This window comes from Impatiens glandulifera, chromosome 2, assembly GCF_907164915.1.
Source record: "Impatiens glandulifera chromosome 2, dImpGla2.1, whole genome shotgun sequence".
In the NCBI taxonomy this organism is placed as follows: domain Eukaryota; kingdom Viridiplantae; phylum Streptophyta; class Magnoliopsida; order Ericales; family Balsaminaceae; genus Impatiens; species Impatiens glandulifera.
In genome coordinates this window covers 4797107-4823552 of record NC_061863.1, presented here as the reverse complement: position 1 = coordinate 4823552, position 26446 = coordinate 4797107, and the positions used below count along the sequence as shown (strand labels likewise).

Below are 26446 nucleotides of genomic sequence, written 5' to 3'. Positions count from 1 at the left end.
ATTTAGGAATTAATAAATTAAAATTTCCTTTAATTATGAATAAATATATTATATAATATATTAGTAATGACTATTGAATTTTTATTTATTTATTTAAGAATTAATAAATTAAATTTAGATTGTTTAGATATAATAAATATAATATATAATATATTAGTTAAATGTTTAGATAGAATATATATTATATAATATATTAATTAGTAGAGTGGGCCTCCGGGTTATTAGTTAGAAATTAATAAATTAAGTAGGTATATATTATATATTATATATTATATATTATATAATATATAATATAATAGTACTATGGATAAAGGTCCCTACGAGTGTATTTGTTATTGGCGCCTTTGCGTATTGTTATCTATATATATATAATGATGTTTAATTTTTAAAGTGTTCGGATTGTCGAGTCGAGATTTGTGATTAATTTGGATATATATGTGAGAGTAAATGGACTTAGGTCAGTTGGATATAAATATTTTTACCGTAATATGTTTTTCATAATTTTTTATATTATTACTCGTGCAAATGCACATGATACATGCTAGTTGGTATTGGTATTGGTATTGGTATTGGTATTGGTATTGGTATTGGTATTGGTATTGGTATTGGTATTGGTATTGGTATTGGTATTGGTATTGGTATTGGTATTGGTATTGGTATTGGTATTGGTATTGGTATTGGTATTGGTATTGGTATTGGTATTGGTATTGGTATTGGTATTGGTATTGGTATTGGTATTGGTATTGGTATTGGTATTGGTATTGGTATTGGTATTGGTATTGGTATTGGTATTGGTATTGGTATTGGTATTGGTATTGGTATTGGTATTGGTATTGGTATTGGTATTGGTATTGGTATTGGTATTGGTATTGGTATTGGTATTGGTATTGGTATTGGTATTGGTATTGGTATTGGTATTGGTATTGGTATTGGTATTGGTATTGGTATTGGTATTGGTATTGGTATTGGTATTGGTATTGGTATTGGTATTGGTATTGGTATTGGTATTGGTATTGGTATTGGTATTGGTATTGGTATTGGTATTGGTATTGGTATTGGTATTGGTATTGGTATTGGTATTGGTATTGGTATTGGTATTGGTATTGGTATTGGTATTGGTATTGGTATTGGTATTGGTATTGGTATTGGTATTGGTATTGGTATTGGTATTGGTATTGGTATTGGTATTGGTATTGGTATTGGTATTGGTATTGGTATTGGTATTGGTATTGGTATTGGTATTGGTATTGGTATTGGTATTGGTATTGGTATTGGTATTGGTATTGGTATTGGTATTGGTATTGGTATTGGTATTGGTATTGGTATTGGTATTGGTATTGGTATTGGTATTGGTATTGGTATTGGTATTGGTATTGGTATTGGTATTGGTATTGGTATTGGTATTGGTATTGGTATTGGTATTGGTATTGGTATTGGTATTGGTATTGGTATTGGTATTGGTATTGGTATTGGTATTGGTATTGGTATTGGTATTGGTATTGGTATTGGTATTGGTATTGGTATTGGTATTGGTATTGGTATTGGTATTGGTATTGGTATCTATATCTATATATATATAATGATGCTTAATTTTTAAAGTGTCCGGATTGCCGGGTCGAGAGCTGTGGTTAATTTGGATACTTGGGTCGGATTGTGGGTTGACCCGTTTTTAAATTTAAAACGGTTAAAAATAAAATTAAAAATGCTAGAGGTATGTTTCGAACTTGCAACCTAACAAAACAAGTACAACTTTTTAACCAACTAGGCTACAAAGACTTTATATTTTAAATTCAACACCAAATTTGATAAACGCGGGACGTTTTAATATTAATATAAGTTCAACTTTTTAACTAACTAATATATAATGATGTTGAGTAAATGGATACTTGGTTCGGATTGTGGGTTGACCCACCCATAAACTTAAAACGGTTAAAAATAAAATTAAAAATGTTATCTGTAATTTTTTTCACGGTTTTTTATATTATTACTCGTGCAAATGCACGGACTAAATGCTAGTTGGTATTGGTATTGGTATTGGTATTCTAATTATAATTTTATTCATTTCCTATATTTAAAAAAAAAATTATTTATTAAAAAATTATTTTAACACAACCCATTAGAATAGTTTATGTGTCAAGAGTTTGGTTTATGTTTTGTTTCTCATTAATAAAAATACTAATAAAAATACTAGTTCGACACATTAACTTCATAAATTAAAAAAATATTGGTTTAACATTTAATTTTTTTAATTCCAAAAAAAAAATCGGTTCGATATTTTAAATTATTAAATTAAAAAAAATATATATATATATATATATATATTTAAAATGTTAACTTACTAAATTAAAAAATATATATATATATATATATACCGATTTAATATTTTAACATCTTAAATTAAAAAAAAAGTTATCGATTAAAAACATTAATCATGTTTTAAATGATAAATATCAAGACAAAACATTAAAAAAAATGGAATTACAATTTTACAATTTTAAGCTTAAAATGTTAAATTGAAAATTATAAAATTATAATAAATTGAATTACATTAAAATTATAAATTAAATTCTTAATTTTAGATACTTTACTTAACTTAATAATTGGATTACACCCAATTCTAATCTCAATTTCAATTCCATGATTAACTAACACAATTGTTAATGAAAATTTGTGATTTTACCATTTGTAAAAAAAAAAAAATTATTTTCCATTGACTTAATTTTATTTGATGGTTATGAGTTTTCTTTTATGAAAAAAGAAGTTGGCAAATTGGAGAAACTTCTAGGTTTGTATAAGGGAGTTGTTATGCGGTTTACAAGGTGAGTGAGAATCAACAAGGAGCTGAAATATCAAAATTCCTTGGATTAAATTTAAATGTTTTTATTATTGAACCTATTAAGAATAAATCAAATTACAAAAAAAAAATATATATATTGATAACTAAATATTTTCGATTTCATCCAACCAACCAAGGTAGCTTTGATTTGAAGTTAAAGTGGGGTTGTAATAATATTATAGTGTACTCATTTATTTATTTATTTTGCAATAGATCGATGATTTTGATTTGTTTATATAAATTTATATTGATTTGATAAAATTAAAAATTAAGATTTTAATATTAAAGACTGAATTTTAAATACTTGATAATTTAAATGTGATAATAAACTGAATTAAACAAAACATCTAAAACTTTAAATACTTAATATTTAAATTATATAATATCTAAAATTAATATTTAAAAAATCATCAAGATTATTATACCATTATATATTAATTAGTTAATAATTATAATATATTGAATTATATAATTTTATATATTAAATATTAAATAAAATAGTATTAACATATAATATATATAAATATATTTACTTTTTTAGATGATATTTGAAATTAATTTCTTAATATTAAAAATTTAATAAATTATGATCAAATAGAAAATAGAAGAACAAAGAAGTTTGTTGATGTAAGAAGAATAAAAAAACATAATATAACTTTGTATATTAAAGGTTTTTTTTATCTGTTTAAATGGCGTGTTTAGTTTTTTTTCGCTCTTAAAATAAATTTGATATTTTAATATTTTATTTTTAAAATATTTTTTAATTAAATCTATAGAATAAAAGTATTTTTTTTGGGTTTTATGTTGTTTCAAAGTGAAAATTAAATTCCAAATTTATCTTTATTTGAATTTTTTTTCAAACCTTTTTTCAGGTCACACATTTATTTAAATCATTTTTAACAAACTAAATTATGTAAATTTTGAAAAATACACAATTTATAAAATATGATCAAAAAACTTTTTAAAAATGTGTGTAAATACTATTTTATTTATGAACGTAATCAATTAATTAAAAATGATACACTAAAATAACTACGAGAATTTTTTATCTGTTTAAGAAAAACTTTAAATAAGTAAAATTGTAATATTTCATCCTGCAAAGTTTCAATTTTTTTTTGGTATGAACTACCTAAATTGGAGCTCAAATAACAATTGGGTCATTTATATATATAAATCTTCCTCAATAGTATTAATATGTTTTTAATACGAATTATTATTTAAACAAATTATTTATTCTATACTAATAATTTTTTTAATTATATTAAAGTTTTATATATGAAAAATTAAATATTTTCAGATTTGTATATAATCGGTACAAGAGAAAGAGAAGTAAAGGGAAAACTGCCTCTGTATAATCTCCCATTAACATTTTGATATTTTTTTTTTTGTGAGAGATAAATTTAAATAAAGAGGTGAGGTTACTGTTACGTCTTAATTTGTAACTTAATAATTTTGGGCTCTTAATCTCAAAAATCGAGTTATTGATCTCTAGGACTGGGTGAAAATATATAATTAAAATGCAGAGTTTTGTAATTAAGAATTTGGGACGAGGGGAATAAAGAATCAAGAGTGAGAAAAGAAATACTGTTGGTCTATACCAAACAGTCCGAAGTAAAGGTTCAAAGCACAAAATAGCATAGGGGTGAAGAATTTTCACAAGAAATTTGATACATTCATTCATTTATGGGTCCTTGAGAAAAAAAATATCAACAATATATATACTTGCTGATTTTCCCCATAATATTCGGTTACAACAACTAACGGAATTCAAGAAAAATAAAACAAAATAACACATTAAAGCTAAAAAACAGAAATCTAGTCCAAGTGCACATTAAGATCGTGGAGGGTGCTAGAATTATTTTGGGACCGTAACCTTTATTTATGAACCGTAACATATTATTAGTCTATAAGTATTGGGATTGAGATTTGTTGAGTGTATTTTTGCGAGCTATATATTTAATCTACGAGTATGCAAATAATCTTTTATAGTCTTCGAGATGAATTTGAAAATATACTTTTTGAAAAATCATAAAAAAGAAAAAGAGCTAATTTTTGTTATTCAAATATTTTTTATATCATGCTTCAAATTATAATACTTTTTTAATAAGCGAAAATGGAACAGTGAGTTTTATTTAACTAAAATTTTCCTTGAAACAAACAAATTACATATCATAAAAATGAGAATTAACAATAGACTACACACTCAAACTCTCACAAACTTAAAAAACAACACTAAACACGAAATCCTCCATCAAACTCACATGCATGCCGGACAATCAGGAATTAGGCGGCGGAGGCGGTGGCGGAGAAGAACTATTTTGACGGGGATGATAATAAGGATAAACCGTATAAATGGTCTGAAGAATCGAAAGAGAAAACAGAAGTATAGCAGCAATAACCGTCAAAATCGCCCATGGATTTCTAAAGTATGTCTGAATCAAATTCGCCCTCCATTCATTCCAACTCTTCTTACAATACCTATGCACTTTGTAACGAACTTGATCCAAATTCATATTTTGATCCAACGTCACATCTTTCGAAAGAGAATTAAATAGATTCGCAACCGCTTTATCGCTACCAATCGCGTTTTGAATTATCCCCTTCGATTGAAGCAAACTAACATCATTTGCATTGTCTATGAGGTCATCCATGAAGGATAGGTAAGAGGTAACTTCGTTTCCTGCACCCACATGAAAACGCTCGAACGCGATTAGGTTTAGGAACATTGATTCGGTTGTGTCGTCAACCACTAATGTTGGGAGCTTGAGCGATCCTCGTTTGAATGTGATGTCTTTTAGGCTATTGGATTTGCTTTTTTTTAATTGGATTCCGGCTTCGTTTAGTTTCATTGCTGATCGAATTATCTCTTCTTGATAGCCGCCATCTTTATCGATACCATGCGAAAGTTGTGTTTTTGGATCTTGCCATATGAGACTCTTTCTAAAGATGTCTAATATATGTAAACTTTTTTCATTCATTTCTCCTGTTGTTGTCAAGTTGTTGAACTTCAACACTAAGTTGATTATTTTTCTTTCATCGTCGTCCTGCAATAGGAGGAATTAAAAGTAAGATGTTCGGTTCGAACACAAAAATGTATAACAAAACTGCTGAAGTCAGTTTAAAATAACTTTTAATTGTTGGTTTTGGTTTGATCGGTTGGATCGATTTTGTTAGTTTGTAAAAACTAGTTATTAAGTGAAATGTTAAAGTATAATTATAAGTTCTGAATTATGTATATTTTTTTTTTATAAATTTTAACCATGACTAATTGATAGTTTAACTGTCACTAAAACGTTAAACGTCATAAAATTTTATAAATTGTTTTTGGTTCGGTTTAGACTATATATTAGTTAGTTTTACTTATATTCTTATTTGAAAACCATCCTATTAACCAATCAACAAGGGTTTTAAGAGTGAGAACTTTTTAGATGTAGGGTTATATATAAATAATCTGGATAAATTAAAAAAATATATTGTTGGGTGATCAAATGAGTTATATTTGGAGTTATTTTGATTAAGTTAATTGTATAAAATATTTTAAAATAAAAATAAGTAAAATATGTATTTAGTTTATAACTTGATTATTTATTAGTAATGGAGAAAGAGTAAAAAATGTTGTGACCTTGTCATTTTCAATGGCGATCAAGTTGCAGAGGAGAGAAAAAGGTAATTGATTCTCAAGCATGAGCATATCTCTTCTGATATATGGTATGATGTTAAGCTTTCCATGATCACTGAATATAGGATCGTTATGAGCATAATCATCAAGCGTTTGAGTCGCTGTCCTCAAGACCTCAAGCATGAAACAACCGTCGAGAATCATTAACTTAAGGAACGCATAGTCATTCCACACATGAAAATCTTCCAACAAATCATAAGATTCTTTCAAATCCTTCACCACTTCGAAACAAAAACATGCACACGATATTAGATGGTGGAACAAAAGTAAAACAAAAATAAAATCATATGGAGATTCGAGAATAGTGTTTATACAATTGGACAAGGATTGGACATAAAGATTGAGTGGCTTCTTCGATCTTTTAAGAAAATGAAGGAGGACACGTTCCTTATGACCCTCCATGGATTTGAGATGTTCTTCTCCGTGATGATAAGGTCCAAAAGAGACTAATTGAGGCTTGTAGGCCTTCTTGTTGTTGATGTTAATAACCGAGTCTGGAATTCTATAAATTGAACGTTTCTTCCAAAACTCCACTTCTTTGGAATTGTCCATTTTATCGACATTCTCTTGTACTTTGATCACCCATTCGGATGAATTCCCGATCTCTACCATTTCCATCATTCTTTTTTTTTTGATTTGTATTCGTTAGTATTCATTGTTCATGTCTACTTATACTAGTACAAAAGAAGACTGAGAAGCAATTCATTAAGGAAGAAAAGACTGACAAATAGTTTAAACAAGTCTCTCATGAGTAAATAAATTAAAGATGATTAGTTCATAGAAGTGGCAAGGTATCAAGATCCAACCTTTCTTGTTTTTTTAAGTAAATTTGATATAAGTGCTTTATATTAAAGAGGTTGTTCACTTCAGACCAATATTCATGCCCATGTTGACTTAAATTGGTTTGAGAATATATATACATCTTATTAGTGGGTGAATAATTTAGTTTAATTGAACTTGTAGATTATTTATTTTGTTTTATTTTTCTTTAAAAACGTGACATCTAGGTTTGTTTTTTTTTTTTTTTAACGAATGAGTGAAAATGTTCACTTTAGAAAACAAATTAAGGTACCTGTTTAGCCGATCTCGAGGGTTGGGAGGCCCAATGCAAATTTAAATGTTGTGGCCCCCAAAATTAAAATAAATATAATAGTTATACATTTTATCAAAAACATATTAAATATACAAATTAAATATATAACTAGATTATTGATTTAAAAAAAGAAACAAAATACATATGGTGGTAGGTATTAATATGTTTTTAATGATTTTAAAGTTTTATTTAATAAATTTTGTAATATATTGTGTATGATGTTTTTATAGTGAAAAGAATATTATAAATATTTTAAAATGAGAATAGATTATGAAGATAAACATAAGAATAAGAATAAATAAAAAAAATTAAAAACATAAAAAGGTAATGATCAAAAACTTTAAAATAATAGAGATGGAAAGACGAATACAATATAAATGATATAATTATGATTAGTGATATAAAAAAGTTATAATACAGATAGATAGACAATAAACATAATATTAAAGATAAAAAAATGCTATAAAAAAATAATAAAATTGGTTTAATGATTACAATAGAGAAAAAAATTAATATATTATTATATTTGATATAATATGGAGAGAAAAAATTATTATATTATATATAATATACAGAGAAATAAATAATATATTATTATATAAAATAGAAAAAAAAATATTTTTATATATAATAAAGAGATAAAGTTAGAGTATTATAAAAAATAAATATTTTATAATATATAATTAATAATATTATATACTAAAAATTAAAAATTGAGATTCTAAAACCCATTACAACATATGTATGACGTTGTAACTTAATTACTTGATGGGTACTCATAAATAAAGATTCCTAGGTACTACATTCAAGTTATTCCAATAATCTAATCTTTTGAGAATATATTTCTGGAAAACAAACATGGGTACCATTTATATATGCCACTTTATATCTTTTATATTTAATCCATAATATATACAACTTTTTAATTGACACTTATATGACACTGAGCAGTTAAAAGAAAGAAGGGTTTAAAGGAGGAAATTTGAGGAAATGACTCTAAAGAGTGGCCTAATTACGGATGATGCGGACCCATAATTTTAATAGCGCTGGTGACCTCCAAAATTTTTAATGACCATTATACCTCTGCGTGACGCACCCTCCAGATGCGTGACTCACCCTAAACCCTATAAAGTCATAATTTTTTTTTCATTTTCGATTCATTTTCTCTCTCATCCATTTTTTCCCGTCTTCTCCGCCGTGAACCCTAATGGTGGCGGAGAAGACTTTCTCTTCTTCTTCATCGCCGAAGAACCAATCGAAGAGGCATCGTCGACCATTCCACCATATTCAATGGCCTATAGCTGCGAAGAACTTCCAACGACGAACTGCGGCTCCAACGGCGAACGACGACGGCCGAAGCAAAAATTTCCACTATATTCGTTTATATTTTGTGTTTATTTCGTTTATATATGATTGTTTGTGTTGATTTCCTTTACAGAACGTCATTGATTCGCCCTGATTCGTTGAATGCAGGTTGATTGGTTGGTTGATTGGATGCGTCACGCAGGATGCGTCACGCAAGATGCGTCACGCAAGATTCAGCTCAAATCCCTTCCAGCAATTCAGGTAACAAACAAATGTGTTTCTTGTAGAGTTAGTTAATCCATCCAGTTCGATTTGATATCTTTAGTTATCTGGAAATCGTCCAAGAAAGGAAATTTATTTATTTGTTTGTTTGTTTTAGAAAGTGTCATGTTTAGCTTTGGAACAGTGCTTCTGAATCTTCTCAGTGGGAAACACATCCCACCAAGTCATGTAAGTGCTTCCCCATGTTTTTTTAGGTTGTATTAACAAAGTAGTCCATAAAAACAAGTTCTAATAATTGCAAACATTGTTTATACCAAGTGTAGAATATTTTATATTAAATGAGTAATTCACTCATGTAGGTTGGTGCCTAGACCTTTAAATTGAGAAATTTGAGACAAAATTAAAATTGCATTCTTTATTAACAAACTTTGTCCTAATGCAGGCGCTTGATATGATGCGTGGGAAAAACATTGTTCTTTTGATTGATTCACACTTGGAAGGAAACTTTTCAACTGAAGAGGCTACTGTTGTTATTAATATAGCTTCAAAATGTTTGCAGTATGAACCAAGAGAACACAAGAGACCTGGTTGCTACCCTTGCCCCATTGCAGAATAAACCTGATGTGAGTCTATTGTCTTTCTTTCACTCTATTAGAATGGACCTCACAGCCATCCATCAAATCTTGGTAACAACTCACTATAAAGACGACGAATGAACTAATGAGGTATTCTTTTTTGCTAATGCCATTTTGGTGCAAACACAAGCGCTTATTTGTTTATTTGATTTGTTCCAGCTTTCTTTTCAAGAATGAACACAACAGATGAAAGACATGCTGGATGCAAGGAAGCGTGGTGACTTGGCATTCCGTGATAAGGATTTTAGAACTGCTATAGATTGTTATTCTCAGGTATATAAAAATAAAACATTTTGGTATGTAATATATGTATGTTTGGTTGTTTATAATTTGATTATGGTTATAAAAATGTTGCAGTTCATAGATGTGGGAATGATGATTTCCCCAACAGTATATGGAAGACGAAGTCTATGTTATCTTATGTGCGAGCAACCTGATGCAGCTCTCCGAGATGCCATGCAAGCCCAGTGTGTCCTCCCCGATTGGTCGACTGCTTTTTACATGCAGGCGGTTGCCCTTGCGAAGCTGGACATGCACAAAGATGCAGTCGATATGCTTAACGAAGCTGCTACCCTAGAAGATAAGAAGCACAAAGGAGGAGGAACTGGCAGATGACATTTTTTCTATTTTATTTGATTCTTCTTCTTGTTAATGTTATTGTTGTTGTTGGATTTGACAGAACAATTGTTGTGTTTATATATGTATATATGCAAATGTATTGTTTTAGGGTGACATGCAATTCTTACAGAAAAATCATAGAAAGGGGAATTAGGAAACATAAAGTTCATCTTTGCCATCAATAAAGAGGCTCATGAACTCTTCACCATCAATAGTTTCTTTCTCTATGAGAAGTTGAGCAAGCTTATGGAGAATGTCAATTTGGCTTGTGATTATTTGTGTTGCTCTCGAGTATGCTTTATCCACTAGCTCCCTCACTTCTGCATCCACAACATCTGCTGTCGCCATCGAGTAATCTTTCTGTGAAGACATCTGCATTCACAAACACAACACAGACTAACACATAACATTTTCATCAAATCAATGGATTTCGAATTTTTGATCAACACCTGTTGACCAAGAAGGGATTTCCACCGCCTCCACCAATGGCAATCTGGCCGATCTTCTTACTGAACCCAAACCGCTCCACCATCTGTCTAGCCACTCGCGATACTTGCATAAAGTCATTTGATGCTCTTGTTGTTACGTTGTCTGGGGTGCGTTACGCAACTGCGTTACGCAACTGCGTTACGCACCCGGATTCCGCCGCAACGGTGACATTCACCTACTCAATCCCTAATCACTAAACCCTAACAAACAATGCGTCGAAAGAGAGAAATAAAGGAAGGAGAAAGAATATAGTTTACAGATTATGAATATATAATGAATCTGAAATGCAAAAAGATAGCAGCGGTAACCTGTAATAAAGCTACAAATGCAAAAATGATCCATTTGTGGTAACCTGTAATCTGTAATCTGAATGATAGCAGTGGACATCTCCTTCGTTGGGATTCCGCCGTCTTCGTCGGGGTCTTCGTCGGGGATCGTCGTCGGGGGTGGTCTTTTTAGAAAGAAGGAGGAGAATGAGAAGTGAAGAAAGAGAACAAGAAAGAAAGAAATGGGAATAACTGGATTTTTTTAAATTATATAGTAAGGGCATTGTGGACTTTTCACAATGTCCTCAGGTGCGTCACGCAACCGGAGGGTGCGTGACGCAATAGGGGCATTTTCGTTAGAAAAAAGTTTTAGGGTCACCAGCGCTATTAAAATTATGGGCCCGCACCATCCATAATTTGACCCTTCTTTAGGGTCATTTCCTCAAATTTCCCTTTAAAGGAGCGTAACGTTATAAGTTTGATTTTTTTTAAGCGTTTTGAGTTGAGGTAGGATCGTAACGTCGCTGAGTGAGTGTCATTCAAGTTTTCATTAATAAGAATAATAATAAAAAATAATAATAATTAAGTGATGACATGGATGATTATTTATATAATTTTGACACATGCATGAATTGGTTTTTTAAATCAATTTTGTTTTTGTTTTAAAATGTAATAAATTATCTAAATATTGGGTGGTGTCTTAAATCGTGATGTTAATGAAACCAAGCTAAATAGATTATGATAATGTTTATTAATTAGTCTAATATGTATAATCTATATTATGTGTTAAAATAATTTAAGGTCATTATGCCCCCACATTTAATCCGTTTATCCGATTTCATCTAAACAACAACAAAAATGAAGATAATTTTGTTTATATTTAATATAAAAATTGTGAATAAAATAAATAAAAAATTTAAAAAATGGTTCAATTCCTGTTTAAGATTTAAATTTTGATGAAAAATTTTAAAATAAGGTTTGAACTTTAAATTGTGTTAGTTAACTATTATAATTTTAGTTATTTAATTTTTTTTTAAAAACAAAAAAATGTCTGTATTCTTACTTTAACGTAATACTCTTATTTTCTTAATTAATTTACACATTTGTAAAAATAAAATAGTAATTTTTTAATTTTTTTTTAAATATATTTTCACACATTATTTAAATCATTCAAACTTCGACAAATTTAAACGCGTATATCTCAAAAAAAATTACTCAATTTAAACTACAAATACGTTTAAATTGGTAAACAATACAAACTTTTTTAAAAATAAATATAAATTTTATCAAATCTTTCCTAAAATTATATAGTCACCCAAACGAACTTTAACAAATTAAAATGCGTAAATCTCGAAAACAATACGAAAACAAAACTCAATTTTAAAAAATACGCAAAAAAACGTCTTTAAATATCATTTTATTTAAAAACGTGACAAACTAATAAAAAAAAATCGTTAAAACAATATAACATATTTTTTTTTTTCATTTTAAAAAAAATCTAATATAACTAAAAATTTGATAGATCTATTTAATAAAAACAACCCCACCCAAGTTCTAAACTTAAATACTTAAATATCAATTATGCTATTAAAAAAATATATATTTTTTGGATTAAATTATATTGCAAATATATTAGACGATAATTTCAAATATTTGTTATTTTTACATTTTATCACTTAAAAAAATAGAGTTACAAAAACTACTCACTTTCCTTAACCTTTAGTAATAATTTAATTATTTATTTAAATTTGTAGATATATTTATTATAAATCTCATTTATCCAATTAGATTATGATTTCAATTAATCCCATAATTAAAGAAATTGAAGGGTTCTAACAGTTACATATTAATTTTTTTATCTTTGTTGAAACAAATTGAAATTTGTAAAAGCTAAATATTAATTTATTAAAAGAATGTTAAGTTATAATTTATTTTTGTAATTATTACAAAAGATGTAAATTAATTATTCGTCCACTTATCTTTGCCCTAATTGGTCAACCGCCGGCCGCCACCACAACTTTGGAAGATCGCTTGTTCCTAGTCTCATAAACCCTAATTGACGCAGAATCCTCACACAGCAAAGCCGCCATTTTTACAAGTTGGAACCTTCTAGAATACGCCATCATGGCCGATACTTCAAGCTCCGGCGATGAGAAAGTACCTAAGCTTCCAATTCCCGGTCAGCGAAACATTCTGATCACCAGCGCCTTGCCTTACGTCAACAACGTCCCTCATCTCGGAAACATCATCGGCTGTAAGTTCTCTCAATAAGTATTGGTGTTTCGTTTTGACAGTCCTGAATTCCATTTCTGAAATTTTTGTTTTTTACATGTATGAAGGTGTTTTGAGTGCTGATGTATACGCTCGCTTCTGCCGTCTTCGAGGCTACAACGTTATCTACATCTGCGGTACTGATGAATATGGAACTGCAACTGAAAATAAGGCGATTGAGGAGAATTGCACGCCACGGCAGATATGTGACAAGTAATTAAGAACATCGATTTGAAGCTTTCTGCATCTGATTGCATTAATTAACATTTAGTTTGATTGATTTGTTCGCAGATACCATGTAATTCATAAGGATATCTATAACTGGTTTGATATCAGCTTTGATCAATTTGGACGCACCTCTACTCCAGAGCAGACTGAAGTTTGTCAAGCAATTTTCAAGAAACTTTTTGATAATAACTGGCTTGCAGAAAACATCATGCAGCAGGTGATTGATTGATCAATAGTGATCTTTACCTTATTGATCGTTTTTACTCAAATCTTATTTAATTACCCTTTCCAGTTATACTGTGATACATGCGAAAGATTTTTGGCTGATCGGTTTGTGGAAGGAGCTTGCCCAACACCAGGTTGTGGGTATGATTCTGCACGTGGTGATCAATGTGAGAAATGTGGAAAGCTTCTCAATCCTGCAGAGCTTATAAACCCTAGATGCAAGGTTTGTAGGTCGACTCCTCGTATTCGAGATACAAACCATTTGTTTCTGGAGCTTCCTCTACTTAAGGATAGATTAGAAGAATACATAAACGAAATGTCAGTGGCTGGAGCGTGGAGTCAGAATGCTATTCAAGCAACAAATGCTTGGCTAAAAGAAGGATTGAAACAACGTTGTATTACAAGGGACTTAAAGTGGGGTGTTCCTGTTCCACTTGATAAATTTAAGGATAAGGTTAGAATTTAGATCATGTTTGTATGAGATATTTTGCTCATTTCTTACTCATGTGTTATTCAATTGTTAGGTATTTTATGTTTGGTTTGATGCCCCAATTGGTTACGTTTCAATAACTGCTTGCTACACTGCTGAATGGGAGAAATGGTGGAAGAATCCGGAAAATGTGGAGCTGTATCAGTTTATGGGAAAGGATAATGTTCCATTCCACACAGTAAGAAGAGTATTTATTTATTATATAGGGCTTCTCTTTTTTCAAGTTTCTGTAGTGACTTTCGGTTTGTTTTCAGGTTATGTTTCCATCGACTCTTCTTGGTACTGGTGAAAATTGGACTTTGATGAAGACAATTAGTGTGACCGAGTACTTAAACTATGAAACGGGTAGAGAGCTGAAACCATATTTGTCCATTCTAGCCAATTTTACTATGTATGGTTCAATTGAATCTTTAGAGATCTCTGTGCAGGAAAATTCTCAAAGAGTAAAGGGATAGGTGTATTTGGAAATGATGCAAAGGATACGAAAATTCCTGTGGAAGTATGGAGATATTACTTGCTAATTAATCGCCCTGAGGTAATATAACTAACCATTTTTGTTGTTTTTAATGTTTGATAATTTTGTATTTGGGATCTTCTGAATGTTAATTCTTATTGGATTAATGATTAGGTATCAGACACGCTATTTACTTGGGCAGATTTACAAGCAAAGCTTAACAGCGAGTTACTTAATAACTTAGGCAACTTCATCAATCGAGTCTTGAGCTTCATTGCTAAAGATCCAGGTACTAATTGGTAGGACTAAATGATGGATATTTTTTTACATAAGAACATGAGATTATTCATTTTTCATCATTGTAACTACAGATTCTAAGGAAAATAGAGGTGTAGGATATAGCTCGATAGTTCCTGATGCTCCAGGAGCTGAATCACATCATTTAACAAAAAACTTTGGAGATAAAGTTGGTGATTATGTGGATCAGTATGTCGAATGCATGGAAAAGGTGATTGTTTTTGAATCACATGTCTTTGTTTGTTGATTGATTACACATATTTTTCTTTCTACGTATTTCATCAAAGAACCGTTCCATACTTGTTGACACAGGTCAAATTAAAGCAAGGTTTGAAGATTGCAATGAGTATTTCTGGTGAAGGAAATGCATATCTTCAAGTAAGTACTAAAAGAACATCATATCAATCTTTGCATCAAATAACCAATTAAAATACCAAAAAATAAAGGCTAGGTTTGGTTCGAGTGAAATTGGTATGGGGGGATAATCGGAGTTGCAATTCTATGATTTCTCTAAATATAATAATTGTAATTCAATTATTATAAAACTGGAATCATGATTCATTTCTAATCATACACATCTAAACATAGCATTAAACGTTTTTAAATTATCAAACTCCAAGGCTATTTTGGTCATTTAACCCCAAACAATCAATTTTCTCAATCGAACACGACATTTGTTTATTTCGAAATTACCCCAGATCAATGTACTATCTACAGGAGAGCCAATTCTGGAAATTGTTCAAGGAAGATAAACCTTCTTGTTCAATAGTTATGAGAACTTCGGCTGGAGTTGCTTACCTACTCGCTTGTTTGTTAGAACCATTTATGCCATCGTTTTCACAAGAGGTATATACTCTCGTGGCTTTGACATTTTTTGTTATCAGTTTTCTCTGCTTTTCCTATCTTTTATTGATTGCTAAGTACTTTAACAATATTTTATGTTCTCAAGGTCCTTAAGCAGCTCAATTGGCCTAATGAAGCAAAAATCTCACTTTCTGATGAGAAAGGAGATATTGGGAAGGCGAAAAAACCGTGGGAGTTCATTCCAGCTGGTCACAAAATCGGAACCCCTGAACCATTGTTTAAGGAACTGAAAGATGAAGAGGTAGAGTTCTTCAGGGAGAAATTCGCTGGAAGTCAAGCAGAGCGAATTTTGAAAGCTGAAGCTAATGAAGTCAAGAAGTTAAATGAGCAATTAAAGAAGACTGAAATCTCAGGTTTAGTATTATTATAATGATTTTGCGCTGAAAGTTTATTTCCTGAAAGAAGCTAACAGAACATTCCACCGAAGCTAACAGAACATTCCACCGCTATAACCACCAATTTAAACTGGTGTTCATAGTGAAAATCGAACATGAGAGCCTCAAACTCTCATGTTTTTTTATTATAAGTTAGGCCCTTGTCTGACCTAGGTTATTTGAATAACAAAATGGCTGTTTTCAAATAATCTTGTTTAATGTAGGTTATTAAAAAATCATAGCAAAAAGACACCATGCTTGTTTGATATTGTGTTATTTGATTATTTCAAAATAACCCTTTATCACATCACCTCCTTTTTAACCATCAAATCACTCAATTTATCAACTAAAATACTAATATATCCTTATCAATTTAAATAAAAGAAAAGGTATTTTAATAATTTATCTCAATTAATCTCAAATAACCCATTTTTTCGTCAAATAAGATTTTGATTTCATAATCTTGATTTTTTAAATAATTCCACATAAAACAAGCTCTAGTAAAAACCTATTGTTTGAAAACACTTGGATCCAGAGCTGAAGCAGGGTTTGAATATTTTTTTTACAATACTTTTTTTTTTCCAATGAATTATACATATATTGTTCAAACCCAGTTTCAGTTCAAATTAATTTTTAAAATAAAATACAGAGAATTTTAACATTTTAGTTAATGGTTTGATTAGGGAGTAAATTGTTGATTGAATAGTGAGTTATTCAAAATTAATCTCTAATAACCCACGTTAAAACGAGTTTTTGTGTTGAAATCTTGTTTATGTTTTTTCAATCCATGACAACACCTACAGACCAAACTGGAAAGAAAAAGCGTCCGACAAAATCTGGAACAGAAGCCAAGACAAAACCGACTGCTGAAGCTGAAATATCGATGAGTAGACTTGATATCCGTGTAGGGCTTATTACGAAGGCTCAAAAACACCATGATGCCGATTCTTTATATGTTGAAGAGATCGATGTGGGTGAAGGCCAACCGAGGACAGTTGTTAGTGGGCTTGTTAAATATATTCCTATTGAAAAGATGCAGAATCGTAAGGTCTGTGTTCTCTGCAACCTTAAACCTGCCACCATGCGTGGAATCAAATCGCAAGCAATGGTTCTTGCTGTTTCTAGTGCAGATCAAACCAATGTAAGTAACTTATATGCTCCATTTTGAAACATTTTGCTTTTGTATCTGGTTAAAAAACATTTGGAAACTAAACAGATTCAAAATTTTATTTATGTTTCTATATTGGTTAACAAATCTCAATATAGAAACATAAACAAATTGCCCCATTTAAAAATACTTTATGGAGTTGAAACTAGGTTTGGACAAGAAAGTTATGACATTTATGAATGAATATACATGTCTAATTAGGTTATCTTCAGAATTAACAAATCTAGATATTTGATCCCATTTGGAAACACTCTCCATAGCTGGAGTGAGTTTATACCAAAACAAAAATTCAAAGCGAAGATATTTCATCCAAATCAACAAAATGACACTCGACAGGAGTCTTTTTAATAAATTTATTAACTTTTTGATGTTTCTAAGTAGGGTATATGGATTGATTGATTGATCTCATATGGTATGAAGTTGGATTAATTTGGTTGTGTTGTTACTGTCAGGTTGAATTGGTAGAGCCACCCGAATCTGCAATTATTGGCGAAAGGGTGACATTCCCCGGTTTTGTTGGAAATCCAGACGAAGTACTAAACCCTAAGAAAAAGGTGTGGGAAACGCTTCAACCCGATTTGCATACCAATAAAGATCTCATTGCTTGCTTCAAGGACATTCCCTTCACTACCTCGGCTGGGGTTTGCAAGGTTGCATCAATATCCGAAGGTTCGATAAGGTAAAAACTAATAAAGAAAAACCAGAAAAGAGAATAACATAGACATTTTTCTTTTCTTACAAATTTACATATTGGAAGTGTGAAAATCAAATAATGATTGCAAAATTGTAAAAGTTTAATAACATATTTGTATCTACCCATAAAAGGCTCTCCGTCTTAAGTTACGGAGAGATAACAAAATTACGACTCAAGTGTTTATTTGAATTAAGTTTATTTTATCACTGTTGTTTAAAAATATTTCAATTTAATTCGAATTGAACTATGTTTAATTTAGTAAGTTATGATCCTTTCTGACATATTTGGTAGGTACAACATTTTTTTTTTCATTTTAGTTAAAAATTTAAAAATCAAAACCAGTAACACTCGTAAAAATCCATTCACTCTCATTCACAATGCATATGAACTTTTATTTTTGGTTGAGTATCTGGAAATTATAGAGTTAAAATTATAAAAAAAAAATCATAAAATTCATAGTACTTGAAACAGTTTAAAAACTAAAAAGGCTAACAAATTTAGTAAGAAACAATTTAACAAAGCACATTTTTCTTTAAAAGTTGCTTCAAATGAAATTTTAACATTTTGAAAAAACAAGTAACATTTGTTTGACTATAACATTTACGGTTATGTTATGAATCTTCAATTTAAAATAATTAATTACTACACTAATATTTTTAACCAAGTTATATAAATGATTATTTGTAATGATTTAAAAATATAAGAATTTATTGTTATTTGTATATTTATTTATATTTAAAAAACAATTATAATAAATAAATATAAAGAATAAAACCAAACTAAATTAAATAAAAATAATAAATTATCAAAAAAATGAATATCAAGTGAAGTTTCTTCTATTTTTCTTTTATCATTACAAATTACCATTTAATGTATTGCAAGTAAATTTAAGAAGGTAATTTAAATCAATTAAAATAATTTTGAGTTGCCCTCATAAAATTTTACTATTCAATAAGTTTAATTTATTTACCTAGTTAAGTTTTTAAGAATTGTTTTATATTACGAAGAAAGTACAGAAAAATAAGGAACACTAAAGATTGAGTATAATGAAAAGCAAATTTTTTTTTGACTTACAAATCAAATTATAAAGCTATTCATGCATACAAATAAAGGAAATATTATTCTCAACAAAGAGAAAATACAGCAAACAACCATCCAATTGAATATACATTATTTTCAATATTGAAACCTACTGAAGAAGGAAGAATACAAAAAGATAATAAATTAGTCAGTGAAAACAATGAGGGAGCTAATGAAGTCCCCCAAATCAAAGAGACATACTATCAAGAGCAATTCCAACTGGAGGTAAATGAAGTCTGGAAAAAGATAGCAGGAAAAAAAAGCAGAAGATAATGCGTCAAATCTACTTAGGTGAGTTTAAAACAAAAGTTGAGATTTTAAACTCTCCTTTTGAATTTTAATTACCCACTGAAGTGGAGGAGAAATACGTCAAAGAATGGGAAAATGTAGTTGTTGGGAACTACATAAGAAAGAACCGTGTATCTTTTCCAGACACTAAGAAATCACTAATGAAACAATAAGAACAGAAAGGACTGAAGAAAGTTTATGCAAACATCCATGATCTATATTTTCTATAATTCAAAAAGGGAACGAGATGATATTCTGAAAATTAGGCATACTTATATTGGATCCAACTGTATGAAGTTTGAGAGATGGTCTAAAGAATTGAGCCTTCTAAGTAAGGCAAAAGAAACAACCAAATATGGTTCAAACATAGGAACATCCTAGCAAACATGTATAATGTAGAAACTCTAAGTCACTCTGCTAGTCTATTGGGAAAACCATTATATATGGACCCAATTACAGAGGGAGGAAAACACCTTACTTTTGTTAGAATAAGTATTGAAATGCATCCTCAAAATACACTGCAAAAAAATATGACAGTTGTTGATAGAAAATGAAAGCCCACAGTAATGAAAATCTCATATGAATGGAGGCCAAATATGTGTACTTTCTGCAATACTTTCCAATATGTTGTACTAAATGTGCAAAATCAATTGAGAAAGAACAGAAAAATCATGAAAGCCTAGGAAGCAAAAAAATGGAAAATGAAACGGAAGAATCAAGAATGGAAGAACATATTGTGGAAGTCAAGGATAGTGATAAAAAAGAAAAAAAATGGGGAAAATACAGAGGAGGAAAGTAAGAAGGATTCTAGGAAAAAGGAAAGAAAGTAATGAATCAAGGTGAAGAGGATTTTTTTTTATATAATGTGAAGGATCAGAATGGAAATGGAAGATGAACCTCGAGTTGTTGTTGAGGAAATTCAAAAGGAAGATACCCAAAATTTCAAAGCTGAAACAGAGAATTCTAAAGCCGATAAAGAAGATTCCAAAACCCAATGTGGAGTCTGAAGCTGAAGCCGAAGATAATGAAGACAAAAACATATAAATTCAAGTTAAAGATAACAAAGATAAAAGCCTTGAAATTCTCAAAAACAATTTTTTCTATCAAATCAAAACGGGCCCGTACAAAAAGAGAATTCAAAATGAGAAACAACAATACTCATCATCATCTTCAATACAACCTCCTTTCATCGTCAGAGGAACGAGAAAAGTAAGAGAAAGAGGAAGAAGATCTTTCAAAGAAAACGACTGACATTGAAAAATATTAGGATGAAATAGTTAAGTTTGAATGTAGTTTTTTCTGTTTTTAATATCTGTTTGTTTGTTGTTTTTTTAGAAGGTATGAATATTATTAATCAATTTTTTTTGAGTATTTTGATTGTGATCCTTAATCATAGCTAAAGTTTGTTTAGCTTAGATTTTTAACATTCCCATTTTTAAATTTTAATGAAATGATTCTAACCGTTTTCAAAAAATATTTATAAATAAAATATTTATTTATAAATTAAAAAATATATTTATTTAAATAAATAAAGTGTAATTCAGCGTCAATTTATTTATTCATGGTAAGTAAAGCAAATATAATGATTCTCAAAATATAAATTAAAATACCTTTACAAAAGTTATCAATTTCTATCCTTATACAAGAAGCAAATATATTTACAAAAGTTATCAATTTCTATCCTTATACAAGAAGCAAATATAATGAAGCCTCAAAATCCCATATATCTAATGTAAAATTAATTGATTTTTTTTTTTACAAATAACTCAATTTCTATCCTTGTGCAAGTATAATGATTTTCAAAATCCCAAATCACAATTTAATTATCTTTTTACAAATATCTCAATTTCTATCCACATAATTTATTCAAATATAATGATTCTCAAAATCCCAAATATCACTACTTAATTCAAAATTAATTAATCTGCATCATTTATGAAAATATAATAATTCTCAAAAATCCCATCTCAATTTCTATCCTTATTAAATATAATCATTCTCAAAATCAAAATCACAATTTAATATCTTCATTTGTTAAAATTATTTCTACAATTTTTTTTTTCTCTTTAAGAATTTAATTGTGATTAAAAATTGTAACATATATAGGCGAAAAAACAAATGACCAAACCAAAACAATACATTCAAAATCCTCACATTTACACATGATCATATCTCAATTATACGGTTAACCCAATTATACACCTTCTACAACTATACATTAAAATCATTTTCATAGTAAACACATTCTTCATCGGGTGCATTTGACTCCACTACAAATTATCAACCAAACCGCAAGAAGAACCAAACAAACACCAACATCGATAGCAATAACAATTCGAATTTCTCGACACCATTTCCTTCTACCAATTTCATTACCCGTTATCGCCCTCCTTAAAACCTCACCTCGTTCACAATCTTTACCTGTCTCCTCTACAACCAATCGCTCCTTAACGGTCTTAACCGACAAGTTGGTTAAGGCCATCATAGGCATTTCCATGGAAAAGTTTGCAGTCTTATCCAAAGAAACAATCAACCTATGAATAACAGGCAAAAACTGTTCTTGCAAAGCAAGAGCATTAAGATCTGTCATATTTCTTCTAGAACTGTTTTGGATAGCTTTTCTGAATTCATCATTAACCGTTTTTAGAAACTTATAAACACCTGAATTACCAAGAGACTCATCTAAAATCGCGAAATAAACGAATTTGTCTTCCTTAAAAAACCCAAATATCTTTTGATTCATCGTCTGAAAATACCATTTATGAAAAGGAGGTATCATCTTCTCCAAACACAATTCGGCTAAACTTTCAATTTCTGAATTTCCATTACTATAAGTATACATAATCTGATCTTCTTTTACTATACAACAGTAATAGACTGTATTCTGAATTGAATCCATGGGTTTTTTGAAATTGGAATTGGGATTGCTCTGTTTAAGGCAATTTTTTTTAAAAAACCCTGGAAATCTAAACAGAAAGTTTACGATTCCTGATTAGTAGATCCATTAAAGAAGGTAACCGTTAACGGCGGACGAACAATCGATCAAATTAGCCAGAAACAGGAAGGGTTTCGATTCACTTACAGGATTCGCCGGCGACGGAGAAACTAGTAAATGTGTAGAGAGAGATGGTGAGAAAATTATGAAAGGTATACGGAGGAAGAAGACGAAGTCAGGAGAAGACTTATTCTTGTAATTTGGTAAAAGTATTAAAGTTATTATCAGAGATTGACCGGTTCAACTTCTCTTCCCGCCGGCAGTAAATCTAGTTAAACTCCGACTCCGGCGACTCGCCCATATAATTGATCTATATTTTTTTTGAATTTTTATGAAGACCTTGTTTGATTTGAGTTTATTTAAAAAAATATTAATATATAATGATTTTGAAATATTATATATTTTTGATAAAAAAAACTTAAAATTTAATTACTAATAATAATAAATTTATTTATTAATTTTTAAATAAAATATATTTTAGTATGTTAGTGAATGAATAAGTGAATTATTGATTAAAAAAAAATGTTTGATTATGAATTTATGATTGGATATAAAAATAATGAGAGCTTGTTTGATATATTTAGTTTTGGATAAGAAATTTATTTGGCTTAATTTTTTTAAAATCTAGTTTTTTAAAGTGTAATGATTATTTTATCTTTTAAATACATGAGATAGTATTATAAAAAATAATAAGGTATTTTGATATTTAGATGAATGAAATTAGTGATCTTTTTAACATAAATATATTAGGAAGAGGGATTAAGCAAAAAAGATTTTGATCTGTTGCCTCAAAAATAATGTCTCACTTGTTGTCTCATGGGAGAGAAGAGAGTGAAAAGAGGAAAGAGAAAATTAAATATTAAAATAAAATGTTATATATATAATTTTTTAGGGTTTATGATTTAGGGTTTAAAATTTAAAATTTAAAGTTTAGAATTTATTTCATATATATATATATAATTTTTTTATTTGTTTAAATGATCAAAATTAAGTTGTTTTGTAAATGAGACAGGGGACAACTTCACTTGGACAATAAATCATCCCTCCCTCAAAAAGAAGTCTTGAAAAAGAAAATGTAATTTTATAATTGAATATTTATTTTTATTATATTTTTTAAAAATTATTTTTTAAATGGGAAAGGGATCAATTGTCGAAACTTGAGACTGTTCTCTTCCCTAGGGAAATTTGAGGAAATGACCCTAAAAGGAAGCCTAATAGCGGAAAGTGAGGGTCACTAATTTAAATAGCGCTGATGACCCCCTTTTTTTTTCTGACGAAAATGCCCCTATTGCGTCACGCATCCTCCGGTTGCGTGACGCACCCGAGGGCATTGTGAAAAGTCCATAATGCCCTTACTATATAATTAAAAAAATTCCAGTTTCCCAATTTCTTTTCATTTCTTTCTTTCTTGTTCTCTTTCTTCACTCCCATTCTCCTCCTTCTCTCTAAAAAGACCACCCCCGACGACGGTCCCCGACGAAGACAGCGGAATCCCAACGAAGGAGATGTCCGCTTCTACTGGTATTCTTCCTCCTTCCTTTATTTCTCTCTTTCGACGCTTTGTTTGTTAGGGTTTAGTGATTAAGGATTGAGTAGGTGAATGCCACCGTTGCAGCGGAATCCGGGTGCGTCATGCAGTTGCGTAACGTAGTTGCATCACGTAGTTGTGTCACGGAGTTGCGTTACGCATCTGCGTAACGCACCCCAGACCATTTATAGTTATTACTTGCATTTCATTGTTACGGTGTTTCTCGATTGATAGTATCATTTTTTTCAATTGCAGTTGAAGTATTTGCTGACGTATTTGTTGTGTACAATGGAGAGTGGAAAATTGCAGCCGATGGTACCAGGTCTTTCTCTGCACAATCATGCAAAACTATGGATATACCCCAATGTACTACATTTGCTGAATTAGTTGATATAATCTATGAGACGATTAACGTGCAAAAGTCTGCATATGATTTAGTGATTAAAGTCATGTATGATCCTTCTGCAAAACTTCCCCCTATTGTTATTGAGAGAGATAAAAATGTGGGCATGTATTTATCACGGTTGATTTCGGGTCGAAGTTCGTCACCTTCGTCACCACTTTGTGTCTCATTAGTAGAGAAGTACCCAAGTCAAGATAGTACACTACCAATACTTACTAAAAAAACTATACCTGGCGTTGTTTCTCGAGTTGTTTCTCAACAAATTTTATTTGAAAGTGAAAATGAAGGAGGAGGAGAAGAAGATGAACGGGCTCATCATGAACTGATTAATTATTAACGGGTTATTGATTTTAATTATGAACGGGTTAGTGACTTCCAAGCTACTACTAGTCCTGCATTAGCAATTGCACGCACGTCGCACCGATCATCAATACCTACACCATCTAGTGCAAGAGCGTCAATGAGTACACCATCTAGTGCAAGAGGGTCAATGGGTACACCATCTAGTGCAAGAGCGTCAATGGGTACACCATCTAGTGCAAAACCATCAATGGATACACCATCTAGTGCAAGACCATCAATGGATACACCATCGACAGACCCGACAGACGTATCACCAACAGACGTATCACCGACAGACCCTTCATTTGCATTGGCATTAACTAGTGAAACCGTATTGGAAGTCGGTACGTTATTTGATACTAAAAAAGAACTTCAACTGACGCTATATAAATATGCGATGACTTATCATTTTGAATTCAAAGTGAAAAAGTCTCGAAAACATCTTTGGTATGTGAAATGTATGGATGAGACATGCAAGTGGAGCTTACGTGCTGTGAAAGGTAAGTTTTCCGAGATGTTTGAGATTCGGAAATTCAATCGACAACACTCATGCTCAGTTTTGTCGAGGCCGGAGAAAAAAATGCAAACACCGGCATGGGTTATTGGGCAATGCATGAAGGGTAAGTACATGAACCATCATCATAACCACTTGCCTGAGAAAATAATTGAAGACATGCAGTCATCTTATGGGATGTTTTTGACTTATAATAAGGCTTGGAGGGCAAGGGAAACGACTTTAATGGCGGTGCGAGGAACTGTAGAAGATTCTTTTGGTAAATTGCTATTATACCAGTACATGTTGGAGAAGAACAATCCGGGTACCATAACAGACATCCAGACGGATGAGCACAGTCATTTCAGGTATATGTTCATGTCTTTAGGCTTCTCAATTAGGGGTTTCAAAGCCTTTTGTCGTCCCGTATTATGTGTTGATGCAAGTTTTCTCAAGCACAAGGTGGGAGGTCAACTATTGGTGGCTGTTGCATTGGATGCCAATGAGCAACTATATCCTGTTGCATTCGGCGTTGTTAATTCAGAGAATAATAATTTGTGGACTTATTTTATGCAAAAACTTAGAGAATCAATTGGATTAGTTGATAATCTCGTCTTCGTATCCGATAGACACCCAAGCATCGCCAATGCCTTGTGTGCCGTTTTTCCAGAAGCAGACCACGGTGCGTGCACATATCACATAAAGATGAATATTATGGCAAAATTCAAAACTGATAATTGTCATGCGGAGTTTGATTTGGATTCTCGTGCGTACATTATCCCCCAATTTAATCGTTTTTTGACAAGATCAGAGTTAAAGATCATAGGATTGCTGCATATTTGGAAGAAATTGGGTTTCAAAGATGGAGTAGAGCATATTTCCCCGGTAAGCGATACAATCAACTCACAAGCAATTATGCAGAGAGTTTGAATAGTCAGTGTAGGGAAGCCAGAAAGTATCCAATTTCAGCAATGGCTGAGTCTTTAAGAACAACATTACAAGTATGGTTTAATGATAAAAGAGAAAAAGCGTCCAACCACCAAGAATTTTTATCTCCAACGTATGAAAAGTTATTATGTGATGGTTTTGAGAAAACCAGATTCTATACC

At 30.5% G+C, this 26446-nt stretch overlaps 3 protein-coding genes and 1 pseudogene across 3 annotated transcripts; 2 read left to right on the top strand and 2 right to left on the bottom strand.

Annotated features, from left to right (window-relative positions):
• Window positions 1–4982: 4982 nt before the first annotated feature.
• Window positions 4983–7315, bottom strand: LOC124924060 (UPF0481 protein At3g47200-like). Its single transcript, XM_047464106.1, has 3 exons — window positions 6830–7315; window positions 6459–6736; window positions 4983–5880 (listed from the first exon to the last, which is right to left on the bottom strand). Exons 1-3 carry the CDS (start codon window positions 7134–7136, stop codon window positions 5113–5115), a joined length of 1353 nt encoding a protein of 450 aa, XP_047320062.1. The 5' UTR covers window positions 7137–7315; the 3' UTR covers window positions 4983–5112.
• A 1500-nt stretch (window positions 7316–8815) lies between these two features.
• LOC124924194 lies at window positions 8816–10580 on the top strand (annotated as a pseudogene).
• Window positions 10581–13162: 2582 nt separating this feature from the next.
• On the top strand, window positions 13163–18381 carry LOC124925487 (probable methionine--tRNA ligase). Its single transcript, XM_047465498.1, has 14 exons — window positions 13163–13397; window positions 13483–13627; window positions 13706–13859; window positions 13935–14321; window positions 14392–14535; window positions 14612–14702; window positions 14786–14892; window positions 14986–15100; window positions 15183–15319; window positions 15421–15486; window positions 15826–15954; window positions 16058–16325; window positions 17150–17487; window positions 17967–18381. The coding sequence occupies exons 1-14, from the start codon at window positions 13268–13270 to the stop codon at window positions 18195–18197; spliced, it is 2442 nt and encodes an 813-aa protein (XP_047321454.1). The 5' UTR covers window positions 13163–13267; the 3' UTR covers window positions 18198–18381.
• A 3412-nt stretch (window positions 18382–21793) lies between these two features.
• Window positions 21794–22824, bottom strand: LOC124928103 (phytolongin Phyl1.1-like). The gene has a single exon (XM_047468633.1). It carries the CDS (start codon window positions 22473–22475, stop codon window positions 21825–21827), a length of 651 nt encoding a protein of 216 aa, XP_047324589.1. The 5' UTR covers window positions 22476–22824; the 3' UTR covers window positions 21794–21824.
• Window positions 22825–26446: the final 3622 nt, after the last annotated feature.